This window comes from Scyliorhinus canicula, chromosome 8 (genome assembly GCF_902713615.1).
Source record: "Scyliorhinus canicula chromosome 8, sScyCan1.1, whole genome shotgun sequence".
Lineage (NCBI taxonomy): Eukaryota > Metazoa > Chordata > Chondrichthyes > Carcharhiniformes > Scyliorhinidae > Scyliorhinus > Scyliorhinus canicula.
Window position 1 is genome coordinate 19,424,313 of NC_052153.1, and position 13,823 is coordinate 19,438,135.

A 13,823-nucleotide genomic window follows, 5' to 3' on the forward strand; every position below is an offset into this window, starting at 1 on the left:
CAGACCACCAAAGTGAAGTGCTGATGTTGGAAATAGCAATAGATAGGAAATCAGAGACACATGTGCTGAAGGAACATTTGTGATTATGGGTGACTTTAATCTACATATCGATTGGGTGAGTCAATTAGTTTCAGTACAATAGAGGAGGAATTTCAAGAGTGTGTATGGGATGGTTTTCTGGTCCAGTATGTTGAGGAACCAACATGGGACCAGGCCATCTTGGACTGGGTGTTATGCAATGAGAAGCGATTAGTTGACAACCTAGTTGTGAGAGAACCCTTGGGGATGAGTGACCATAATATGATAGAATTCTTTAGAGTGAGGTAGTTGATTCTGAGACCAAGGTCCTGAACCTCAATAAAGGGAACTATGATGGTATGAGGCATGACTTGGCTATGGTGGACTGGGAAATATTACTGAAAGGAAGGACAGTGCACAGGCATTGGAAGGCATTCAGGGAACAAATAGGTGAACTTCAAAAGTTGTTTATTCCTATTTGGTGCAAAAGTAGAAAGGAAACTGTGGCCAAACTATAGTTTACGAGGGAAATTAGATATAGTATTAGATTCAAAGAAGAAACATACAAATTAGCAAGAAATAGCAATAGACCTGAGGATTGGGAACAGTTTAAAATTCAGCAAAGGTGGACCAAGGGATTGATTAAGAAGGGCAAAATACAAGATTGAAAGTAAGCTAACAGGGAACATAAAAACTGACTGTAAAAGTTTCTATAGGTATGCAATGAGAAAAATATTGACCTAAATGATTGTTTCCAGTCACAGACAGGGGAATTCATAAGGGGGAACAAAGAAATAGCTGAGGATCTAAATTTATACTTTGCTTCTGTCTTTGCAAAGGAAGACATGAATAATGTATTGGAAGTTCTGAAAAACACAAATTTTAGTAAGGAGCTGAAGGAAATGATACAATCAGACAAAGTCAGCATGGATTTATGAAAAGGAAATCATACTTGACAAATCTACTGGAATTCTTTGAAGGTGTAACTAGTAGAGTTGACATGGGAGAATTTTATTTAGACTTTCAGAAGGCTTTCAACAATGTCTCACGTGGCAGATTACTATGTAAAGTTAAAATGTGTGGGATTACGGGTAGTGTCTTGAGATAGTTGGCAGACAGGAAACAGAGTTGGAATAAATGTTAAATTTTTTTCTGATGGCAGGTAGTGACCAGTGGGGTACCATAGGGATCTGGTGCTAGGACTCCAACTGTTCACATTATATATTAATGATTTGGACGAGGGAACTAAATGTATTATCTCCATGTTTGGAGATGATACAAAGTTGAGTTGGAGGGGGATCTGTGAGGAGGATGTAAAGATGCTTCTGCATGATTTGGACAGGCTGAATGAGTGGGAATATGCATGGCAGATGCAGTATAATGTGGAGGTTATCTAATTCAGTGGCAAAAATAGGAAGGCAGATTATTATTTGAATGAGTGTAAGTTGAGAGAGGTGGATGCTCAGTGAGACCTTGGTGTCCTTGTGCATCAGTCTGTGAAAGTAAGTGAGCAGGTACAGCAGGCAGTAAAGAAGGCAAATGGTATGTTGGCCTTCATAGCGAGAGGCTTTGAGTATAGGAATAGAGATGTTTTACTGCAATTGTATACGTCGTTGGTGAGGCACTGTATACATGGAGTATTGTGTGCAGTTTTGGTGTCCTTATCTGAGGAAGGATGTTCTTGCTTCAGAGGGAGCGCAGCAAAGGTTTACCAGGCTGATTCCAGATTGACAAGACTAAGTCGGTTAGGATAGTATTCACTGGAGTTTTGAAGAGGGAGAGGCAATCTCATAGAAATGTATAAAATTCTAACAAAATTAGACGGTAGATCCAGAAAGAATATCCCCAGTGGGTATCCAGATCTAGGGGTCATAGTTGAAGATAAATCTTTTCGGAGTCAAGTGAGAAGAAACTTCTTTACCCAGAGTGTTGAATCTGTGGAATTCACTACCACAGAAAGCAGTTGAGGGCAAAACATTTTGTGATTTCAAGAAAGAGTTAGATGTAACTCTTGGGGCTAAAGCGATGGAGGGATATTGGGGGGGAAGGCAGGATCAGGGTGTTGAATTTGATGACCATCATGATCATAATGACTGGCGGAGCAGGCTCAAAGGACCGAATGGCCTACTCCTATTTTCAGTATATGTTTCTATATAATGCTTCCACTGACAAAGATATTCAGCCATTTCTGAGGTAAATGTAATGGTCGGTCAGTAATTGTCTGCAAATTCAATGGCGGGATCTTCCTGCTTCTGGTCCTGCTGTAGTTGACCCCCGCCGTGGGTTCCTCGATGCTGGGATGGGTGAGCCATACTAAGTGCTGTAGTCTTTGGCGGGACTGGATGATTCCCCTGGCGGCCAGTGGCGAGCTGGGCGATTTTTAAACGCTCCTGACCTCAGCAGCGGGATTTTTCTCTGGTGGGCCACGTCTATGTCCTTGATCAGCAGCACAGTAGTACAGTGGTTAGCACTGTTGCTTCACAGCTCCAGGGTCCCAGGTTGATTCCCGGCTTGGGTCACTGTCTGTGCGGAGTCTGCACGTTCTCCCCGTGTCTGCGTGGGTTTCCTCCGGGTGCTCCGGTTTCCTCCCACCACAAGTCCCGAAAGACGTGCTGCCAGGTAACTTGGACATTCTGAATTCTCCCTCTGTGTACCTGAACAGGTGCTGGAATGTGGCGACTAGGGTCTTTTCACAGTGACTTCATTGCAGTGTTAATGTAAGCCGACTTGTGACAATAAAGATTGTTATTATTATAAAAGTTGTCTGCCCGAAACCAGTGAGAAAAGGTACCCAGTCAGTGGATGGAATTGCATGTCAGGTAGTGTGAGACTGTCAGCCCAGACCAAAGGAATGCGGCCTCGCATTGGAACCAATTACAAGGAGGGCCTTGCAATACAGACGTTGGTGTCCTGCATGGACAGCGAATGCCTAAATATTCCTTTTGGGGTCTCGGGGGACCACTCTTGCTGTACTCAGCCCTAAAATAAAAGTTTAAATACCAGTCCCTCTGTAGCCATCTGCTGGCTTCAACCCTTCCCCAGTCAGAACACTAGTTAAAATAGAAAACCACAGTAGATTCCCCAGTCAGGACACTAGTTAAAATAGAAATTGGGTTCTGATGGCATCCTGAAGAGATCCCCTCAATTGAATTCTGTCAGAAGGCAGTGTGTTATCAGTGGAGAAGACCTTTGGGGCAATATTAATTGCGCGTTGGCTGGAGTGGGGTTATGTTGCTTATGTAGTTTTCCCTCCCTCCATGTGATCCAGATGGATTGATACTCTGCCACCTATTTGAAATGTTAGCCATGATAGGGTTTCACTACAGTTCTTTCAGTAAGGATTATTTAGTACTGTAGCGAGATCCCAAGGACATTTACAAGGCAGGATAAACTGTCAGTCAAATTCATATCAGCCGTTAACCACTAGATTAGCAGCAGCGTTAAGTGTACCATGGGATTTTAATCTTCCAAAACTGTAGAACGAACATGCAACTGATTGAGGTTAGGAGTTTGAGATCCCGGGGGAAAAATGAGCGTGGACGAATATGCAGCAAGTCTTAATTTTTCACATTTTAGAGAGGAAGAATGGTGGGTGAGATGGTGTATTTGCCGCTCACAGCAAATGAGAAATGCAAGTTCCGAGGAGTGTGTATGATTAAAAGAAAGACTTCAAAGCTTCACAAACAGAAATATATGTTGCAGCGTACACAAATCAAATGAGTAGTATTGGTTGATATGAAGATTTATTCAAAGAAATGTGAATGTTGAAAGAAATTAGATTTTTTTTTAAATTTGGCGCTTTTAGAAGCATGCATCATTTTGTCAAGTGTGTTATGGGCCAGGGCTTAGAAATTCCAAAGTGCATTATGAAGTTCACCTGATCTATAACTTTTTATGTTGAATTTGGCTAGGATGAGCACAAAAGCCTTCACTTCATGTGTGATTCATCAGACTTCCGAGGCGCATTCATCAAAACAAAGTTTATTATAAGAATGTAGTTAACCTGTATCAAACAAGAATTTGTTCTCAGTTGCAAACATGAAACAACACAGAACAGCTACAGTAATCTATGTATATAACTTTTAATGAATTCCCCTTAGTAGCTATTCCAATTCAATACAAAATCCAATAAACCAAAACCCCTTTCAAGGGCATGGCCCAGCAGACTGTAATCACACTTCAATGGGACCGGTCCTTTCCCTGAGATTCTGATCCAGTTCCAACCAGCAGATTAAAAACTCCTTCCGGAAAGCAACTCTGTCTTTATAGTTACCAAGGCAGTTTGCCACACCCGATGTGCTTTCAGTTCACTGCAACAGCTTTATAATAAAAACAGATAAACTTCCGGCAGTCTCAACCAACAAACCGAAAATGAAACCCAAACACTAAACCCCCTCTCACCTGGCAGCCACCCAGCTCCACCCACAAATGACATCACTGAAGCCGTGCTACAAGTCATGTGGTCAAACAAAACCTTTCTTGAAGGGTCACTCACATGACAAGTGACTTTACTTTTTGACCCTTAATTCACTGCTTTGCTTGGCATTTTTGGAGTCTGCTCTACATATCATGAATGGGTTTTTAAAAATTAAATAAAATCGTAACTTCTACTCAATATGTCGTTTTTAAACTCTACCGTTTCTGGGAGACTGGTGGCCTGTCTGCTGAGAAAAATTGGGTTAACACGTTTACGCTGGAAAATATCCTCTGCCTCGCAGCAACTTAAAGGAAACAGAACTTCAAAGATAATGATCGCGCACGCTCCAGAAAGTTACCTTGAGAAAAAATTAGGAAATGTTTAAAAGCTGCAATGAGTAGCCTTTGCATAAAATGTATTTTGGAAGCAGATACTGAGGAAGCTTGCCTGTCCCCGGCTCACAGAACCCACAGCCCATTTAAGTTTGCTGCCCAGTGTCCATGTATGATCAACACTAGGAGAAGGCATGATGGAATCAAGGGTGCAGAAGGAGACCATTCAGCCCTTCATACCTGTGACAGTCCTTTGAAAGTGCTCCCTGTTAGTCCCACTCCCCTGCACTTTCCTCAAAGCCCTGTGATTTTTCTCCATCATCAAGTATTTATCAAATTTTGTTTTGAATGTTGCTACTGTCCAACGTTAACATTCGGGAAGAGGTGTCCAAGTAGGAGCCTGGCCACCCTCCCTCTCTCGAGAGAAAGAATATTGGGGACCAGAGAAGAGGGAGAAAGTTACTTGTGCGATGAAGATAGATACATCTCTTGTCAGCAAGGAGAATAATGATTACAGTTAATGTTTTAAATGGTTGGTGAACCACAATCCCGTAATGCTCACTGTGTTTTATTGAATAGTTTATTTTTCATTTATGTACATCTACAGATAAATCCAATCTTCTGGTCTTGAGAAGCAACAGTGCTTCTGATATGCCAACATCTCCAACGTTGCAGAGGCACAATGTCAGCCAAATGGTATTTCACAAGATCAGGAAAGAAGATTTGGTGTTTGTAAGTAGTATACTGCTGTGTATAGAAATATACTGCTGTGCGTGAATATACTGCTTTGCAACTGGCTTGGACAGAAGCTGACGAGGATTTATTTTGATTGTTCCTTTGTGATAATGTGGAGTGTCCCATTTTTTCTTTTGTAAAAGCAGCTGTCTGAGATGTACGTATACAGTGTGCTGCTTTTGAATCAGACTTAACGAAATGGATTTCAAAGGTAGATTCGCTTTATAAAAATGTTAATACGGTTGGTGCACTTTGCAAGAAATCTTTAAATGAGCATGGAGGTTGAGCAGGACTCTGAATAATTATTAGAGGGCATACTGGGTTTGAAGCCAAGGAAATGGTACCCTCTTCCCTTTCCTGCACCTTTCTCCTCTTTGCTTCCCTCTTCCCCTCCCCTCACACCAACAGTTCATCCTCTGATGTTAGTTTCCCTGCTGTTTGACCTTTCACATCTTTTGTTCTCTCTGGGGACTGCCATTAACACTCTTTCCCCTTGGTTTCTGTGGCCATTAGCACCCGGTTTCCCTGGGTTTCTGTGGCTATAATTCATCTTTCATTTTCACTCCACAGTATAAATATTTCCCACTCTCCCTGTCTGTTAGCTTTGACAAAGAGTCAGTGGACTCAAAACGTTAGCTCTTTTCTCTCTCTACAGATGCTGCCAGACTTGCTGAGATTTTCCAGCATTGTCCCTTTCGTTTCAGATTCCAGCATTCGCAGTAATTTGCTTTTATCCCTCTTTGGGTAAACTGAAATGGATTGGATTGGATTTGTTTATTGTCACGTGTACCGAGGTACAGTGAAAAGTATTTTTCTGCAAGCAGCTCAACAGATCATTAGAAAAGGGAATTAAACAAAATTCAAGAAAATACAAGAAAATACATGAGAATACATAATAGGGCAACACAAGATCTACAATGTAACTACATAAGCATTGGCATCGGTTGAAGCATACAGGGTGTAGCGTTAATGAGGTCAGTCAATAAGAGGGTCATTTAGGAGTCTGGTGACAGTGGGGAAGAAGCTGTTTTTGAGTCTGTTTGTGCGTGTTCTCAGACTTCTGAATCTCCTGCCCGATGGAAGAAGTTGGAAAAGTGAGTAAACCGGGTGGGAGGGATCCTTGATTATGCTGCCCGCTTTCCCCCGGCAGCGGGAGGTGTAGATGGAATCAATGGATGGGAGGCAGGTTCCTGTGATGGACTGGGCGGTATTCACGATTCTCTGAAGTTCCTTGCGGTCCTGGGCCGAGCAGTTGCCATACCAGGTTGTGATGCAGCCCGATAGGATGCTTTCTATAGTGCATCTGTAAAAGTTGGTAAGAGCTAATGTGGACATGCCGAATTTCCTTAGTTTCCTGAGGAAGTATAGGCGCTGTTGTGCTTTCTTGGTGATAGAGTCGACGTGAGTGGACCAGGATAGATTTTTGGTGATGTGCACCCCTGCTAAAGTGGAGTTTAGATCCCAGTGGACACAAATTGCTGGGAGTGTTCAATCACCCATGCATTTAGCATCAATATTGCTTAAAATAACAAGAGGCAATGCCACCCTAGGGTGTTGCCTGATTGGCATCCAGAACCTAACATGATTTCAGACTTGGCTTCTTCCTTCAGAGGCTGAGTTAGACCTGAAATAGTGGATTATTATAAATCTGGAGCTATGACCAGACCAGGGACGGGATTCTCTGACCCACCGGCCGGGTCGGAGAATCCGTGGGGGACAACGCACCCCCCCCCCCCCCAACCCCCCCCCGGCAATTCTCCGGACCCCAATGGGCTGAGCGGCCATCGGTTTCTGGCCTGTCCCGCCGCGTGGATTCGACATGGTCCCACACGGCGGGACCTGGCAGGTGAGTCGGCTGGGGAGGTCATCGGAGGGGGGTGAGATCTGACCCCCGGGAGGGTGCCCACGGTGGCCTGGCCTGCGATTGGGTCCCACCAATCTGCGGGTGGGCCTGTGCCGTGGGGGCATTTCTTCCTTCCGCGCCAGCCCCTGTAGAGTTCCGCCATGGCCGGCGCGGAGAAGACATCCCCCCCCCCCCCCGCGCATGCGCCAGAATACGCCAGCGGCTCCACGCATGCGCGGGATCTGCCGACCCTTTGGCGCATGCACGGACCCGCGCAGTTCCTTCGGCGCCAGCTGGCACAGCGCCAACCCCGCCGGTATCCACCTAGCCCTCGGGAGTGCGGAGAATTCCGCTACTTCCGGTCGGTCCGCGCCGGAGTGGTTTGCGCCGTTTTTGACTCCGTCGTCGGGCCATCCTGTAGATTCCGGAGAATCCCGCTTCATAAATGTTAAAACCCTGATCATTTTTAAGTGAGCCTTATAGGTGTCATTGTGGCTGGAGCCTTGCATTGACCTCCAAGCCTCTGTGCCACAAAGAGGGAAATCAGCTAGCCGTTTCATTCTTGATTGCTGTCCAGTGACCCCTGCTCACCATTAAGGCATTGGGGGAAATGGTAACATAGTGGTCGTGTCACTGGATTAGTAATCCAGAAGCTAATGCTCTGGGGACACAGGTTCAAATCCCACCATGGCAGCTGATGAAAGTTATATTTAATGAACAAATCTGGAATATAAAGCTCGTCTGAGTAATGGTGACTGGGACAATTACCACCGATTGTTGTAAAAATCCATCTGGTTCACTAATGTCCTTTAGGGAAGGAAATTTTCCATCCTTACCTAGTTTGCCCGACATGTGATTCCAGATCCACTCTGCCCTCTGAAAAGGATTTTGAACAAAGAACAAAGGAAAGTACAGCACAAGAACAGGCCCTTCGGCCCTCCAAGCCTGTGCCGACCGTGCTGCCCGTCTAAACTAAAATCTTCTACACTTCCGGGGTCCGTATCCCTCTAATCCCGTCCTAAAAGATGATTAGTTCTAAAGCAATCAGAGATGGGAGACAAATGCAGGTCTTGCCTGCAATGGTTACATCCCATTAGATAATTTTAAAAATAAACAAAAAGAAATTAGAAAACAAATGGGGAAATAAAAGAATTTCACATCAGACTGGAGTCTTGATAAATCATTGTAACTTGAAGTAGGATTTCTCCTTAACTTAACATTGCATTTGTATATAGTTCCATTTTAAGGATTGAATTATTGTAGTTACTGCCAACTGCAATGCTTGGTTCTATGCTGGGATGCCCAATAGCAAGAAATGGGAAGGAAAAAATGTTTTTAAATAATAATCTCTTCAACTCAAGCAGAAGAATTAAACCTGAATAATTGCTGATAATCGTTGCTGGCTGGTGTAATAGTACCTTCTTGTAGCCATTTATCTATGTTTGAATATAAACCAAAACCAGAATTCAGAGGTTCAGTTAGGTACTGGAACAGCATGTGCATGCACCAATGTTTTGGCCTGCCAAGATATCACTGTCTGCTGACAGGAGCGACACCGTAGATTCCCCGAACTGAACAGATTTGAGTTTGAGAAGATTGCCAGCCAACCAGCTGAGGAATATTTGGATTTAATTTTGCTGAGAGTAGACGTAAAAATCCAGTCCTTGAAGAAAAACTAATTGCACATATAGGTAGACTGACCTTCAAAGATGGCTGCATCAGCAGGTATTATTGGGCGACTGGGAGAGTATAAATGTGACAACAGTCTTAAGGTGTATCTGTGACGAAGCGAGAGATAGTTTTTACTGTTAGTAATATCCTCCACATTCCTGATAATCCAGCTGTTAGTCACACAGTGGGGCAAAGGAATATAGCAATTTTTTTTAAAATGTAAGCTGGCCCAGAACTGTATGGAACGCTTAAGAATTTACTTGCCCGGCTAAGCCAAAGAACAGCCATGGCTGGGCACTTTGTGTGAGCTTGAGCAGCACTACATTCAGAAGCCGTCGGTGACTGCAGAATAAAGGTCATGTCGTCATAGTCCCAGATGACCATTGGCTCCTTTGAGGGTGGTGATTTAACCTGAGGGCCACCACACCTCAAGAGAGGGCAAGATTGAGAAGGCGGGGCCTTCATGAATGACCTCAGCCGGTACGGGAATTGAACCCGCGCTGCTGGCCTCGGTCTGCTTCACAAACCAGCTGTCCAGCCAACTGAGCTAAATCGGTCCTAGATTGGAGAACGCAGAATGTTTGGGATGAGGAATCTGTTGTTCCGTGAGAACATGGGCGAGTTCATCATGGTTTTGCAAAAGCTGTCTATCCATTGTACTTTTGGAGAATTTCAAGGGAGAGCATGGCGGGACAGTTTTGTGTGCAGTTTTAAAAAGTGAATTCGTTTGCGGTAAGTTAACGTCCAACCTAGTTTGCCAAACAGCATTGTCCATGAACATGTCAGAATATGACTTGACAGACGTTGGAGTCAACAACCACCAGATGTCTGCTGAAGTAAATCAACTGCATCTGAGTAAGCTGAAGGCCCTAATGACAGCAGTTCGTAGCTGCAGTGGTACTACAAAGTCTTGCTATCGTTGCTTAGGCCAACACTGGGCACAGGATTGTTCATTTTTAAAAGCAGAGACGATGGCTCATCTTGTCAGAAGATGCTTCTTGAAGGAAACTCTGGCTGAAGGAGATGTGTAGTCACTGCACACGGTTACCAAACAGCACCAGGTCGATGAGGGGTCAGTTGAGACCCTTCCAATCCGAAACACAAGGATGCGTGGTGGAAATTTGCACGACATTATAGTCCAAGTAACGTTGGAAGGAGCTCTGAAAATCATGGAGGATGACACGTGGACATCAGTTTGTGTGTTTCCTGAATTGCTGCACCTGGAAAAGTTGAGTCAACATCAGCTGGAGAAATCAAGCAGAGGTACGAAGCTATGAAGGAGAGAAAATTCTCAGAATTGGAGGTCTATCGTTTCCAGTCGTGTACAAGGAGGAAGATGCAAAATTTCCCACCGTTCTGGTAAAGAGTGCAAAATGTTCGGAAGGAAATGATTAGCAGCAGTTAAATTGGGAATGAGCTTATTTGTATCGAAGCACAATTCACATCACACGATGGTGGCCAAGATTTTCCATCGTTGGAAACCGTTGTTTCCAGATTTAATGAGACTGAACGGGGTAAAACACACTAGAATTCCACCATATCATCCTGAATAAAATGGAGTTGCAGAGCACACATACAAATTGTTAAGCATGCTGTTGTTAAACCAGGTACAAATTGGAAATAAACTTCAAGAACTGATGGGTTTTCTTTGGTTATTTATCATTACACACCTCCCCACTACTACTACTGGAAGATGGCCAGCTGAATTGTTTCTTAGAAGTGTGAGGTTTTGATTGCTGAAGCCACGTGTACCAGAGTCAATAGAATAGCAATAATCGAGGCAGTAAGAGAGAGGTGGAGTGAGAGAAAGAACCAGAAGGTTAAGGTGAAAGCATGCCAACATAAGTGGTTGAAATGGCTACTTGGAAGAGTTGTGCAAATAAGTGATCCTCGCACATATTTGGTCAAGATGCTTGGTGGTGAAATAGTTAGATTTGCACATATGGATCATGCTTTATTTTCAGAGGCTCATGTAGAAAAAGGGATTTGGGAAGAATCAATTGAGGCTGATGAATTGGATGGTTCTGATGTCAGTGGAGTAGCGATAGTTACTCCAACACAAGATATGCCTGAAACCACTTCAGATCTGATTCAGAGTCAAATGATCCGTCTGAAGTGGAAAATTCAATTCAAGATCGTGTTGGAGAAAACATCTCCACAAACTCGGGCCAAGATCAGTCAAGGTGCTTCCCAAGTTTTGAAAGTTTGGGTTGAAGAAGATGGTGTCCTCTCAGAAATAGAGTAAACCAGTGGTTAAGTAAATAATTGAAAACAAATATCATTTAGGGTTCTGTGGTATTTTTACTTTGGGTAACTTTTTCCTTTAGGTGGGAGGAATGTAATAGCCATGTATGTGTGTTTGTGTATGAACCGGAATAAACCAATTTAGTTAGATACTCAAACTTCATGTGTATGCACCTGTGTTTTTGTCCTGCTAAATGTCGCAGCTGGTATGATTAATAATACACATCCCTAAATAAATTCTTTCTGCTGTTTTGTTCACAGGGTGAAAGTCTGGGACAAGGAACATTCACCAAAATCTTCAAAGGAGTAAGGGAAGAATTGGGAGACTATGGTCAAATACACAAGACAGAAGTTCTCCTGAAAGTCCTAGAAAAGGCACACAGAAATTATTCTGAGGTTTGTATGTCAAACGTTACCAATGCCTTTCAGAAAATATATTACGCAAGTTTATTTTTTGTGCAGAAATGCATCTATTTAACATTGCATCTATCGATTGCTAGCAGATAGAGGTAGAGATAGATTATTTTTTGTTGAATAAGGGTATCAAGGAATATGGAGCAATGATGAGTCAATAGAGTTGAGGTGCAGACCAGCCATGATCTATTGGAATGGCCTTCCCTTGCTACTGATGTCCCTAGAAAAGATAAGGGCAGCAGGTGAATGGGAAGACCATCGTATCTAGGTTCCACTCCAAGTCATGCACCATCTTGATTTGGTTAGCTGTTCCTTCATCATTGCTGGGTGAAGATTCTAGAGCTCCCTCTCCAACAACAACTTCACCATGCAGACTTCTGCAGTTTGAAAAACACCCACCACCACCTTCTCAAGAACAACTGGGATGGACAATACAATACTGAGTTTGCCAGCAACACCCACATCACAAGAGTGAATTAAAATATAAACTGAGACTAGCAAAGATGGTGCTGTGCTGTTGTGACAATGGGGATGCCATCTGCTGGAGCAATTGATTGGGTTGATGATTTAGCTTGTAGATCTCTTCCTCTTCCTTCAAGAGGAGAGCAGCATTGAGTCATGTCACTGGAAGCATCTACAGGTTAGACTAACCGGGAGCTACCTCCACATTTGAGTTTGAGACCAAGGGAATTTAAAACAGGGGAGAACAGCTTTGTTGCTGTCTAATAATTTCATACCTTCTTGGAGTTTAGGTTTTCTGAAAGAGAAGTTCAAGGAAAGTATGTCATAAAAAGCATTCAAAGTCTCCTCACGTCTAGAGTATGACTCCGAATAGGGGGCAGGCCATTTAGAACTGAAATTAAGTGGATTTTCTTCACTCAGTAGGTGGTGAATCTTTGGAATTCTCTGCCTCAGAGAGCTCTTGGGTGGGGGGTCAGTTATTGAGTGTGTTCAAAACTGAGATTCGTATTACAAGCATCACGGGATAGTGCACAAAAATGGTTTTGTAGTGGATTTAGCCGTGGTCTTGTTGAATGGTGGAGTTGGGAATGGCCTAGCCCTGTTCATATTTCTTATGTTCTTATTAGCACATCTGATTTTGTTTTTCGAAGCTAATGGGCGCGATCTACCGGCCAACTATGCCTGAAACGTTGTGGTGCAACGTGGCCAGTAAATGATGGTAGACCCTGCTCCAGGGATCTAGCCGGCTCGCTATGCCTTGTGAGATCTAACGCAATCTTGCGAGACTCTCAATGTGAAACCCACCCATTGTGGGTGGGATCACATTTTGGCAAATCGGCATATTAGAGCGAGGCAGCTAGTCTCATTCTACAATGCAGTTCCCTAAGGTAACCAACGTATTGGGACCTATCCCCTTCCCCTCGGAGACCTCGGGTGAGCGCCATTCAGTACTGGTCTCCACAAACAGGATCCAGACAGAATGGCACTTGTGGGGGTATCCCGGAGGATTAGAGGCCCTAAGTGCTTGCCCTTTGGGCAGGGTGGCACCCTGGCATTGCTGGTGGCAGGGATATTGCCAGGCTGGCAGTGTCAAGTTGGCATTTTGTACACGCCGGTGTTCTGGCCGGGAGGGTGCACTGCGTGCGTGGGGGGGTATTTGGGAACTCTGGTATATTGCATTGGAGCTTGGGGGGGAGGGGGGGGGGGGGCGGTTGTTTAAAAATGATGTCCCAATCTCTCGCTGTACTGAGGAGTTACAGTGAGCGGAGCTCCTGCAGAAAACGGGGCTGAGTGCGGCATCGAGCATGCGATGCCCACTAAGACTCCGTATCCAGCCAGATGGGCATTAGAAAGCAGTGTTTCTCGGTGCTGCAAGTGGCACTATGACATATAGTTCCCATTTGGCACGATCACGCCCAACTCCTTGAGCTCCTGACACTCCTGCATGAATTTAAAATCCATTTGCTTGCTTAACCCGAAGAGTTCCATCCCATCTGGGTAAGCTTTACCACATTACAGATTCCAATGACTATTCGCTTCATCAGACTATTATTGCAGTATCTTCCAGTTATTTTCCCTTTCTTTATTTTGGCCACTATTCCTCTCCAGTCAAATCAGCAGTAAATCTAACAGCATGGTTCAAAATTCAGGAAGATTTTGGCTGTCGCAGGGCACTGACTTTGTGTCT

At 44.0% G+C, this 13,823-nt stretch overlaps 1 protein-coding gene across 3 annotated transcripts in view; it reads left to right on the forward strand.

Annotated features, from left to right (window-relative positions):
* Positions 1-13,823, forward strand: part of LOC119970146 (tyrosine-protein kinase JAK2-like) — a 274,667-nt gene that overhangs the window by 228,944 nt on the left and 31,900 nt on the right. For all 3 annotated transcript variants that reach the window (XM_038804239.1, XM_038804241.1, XM_038804240.1), the window contains 2 exons: positions 5,375-5,499; positions 11,522-11,656. In XM_038804239.1, the coding sequence (XP_038660167.1) occupies positions 5,375-5,499; positions 11,522-11,656 (260 nt within the window). The remainder of the gene's footprint in view (positions 1-5,374; positions 5,500-11,521; positions 11,657-13,823) is intronic.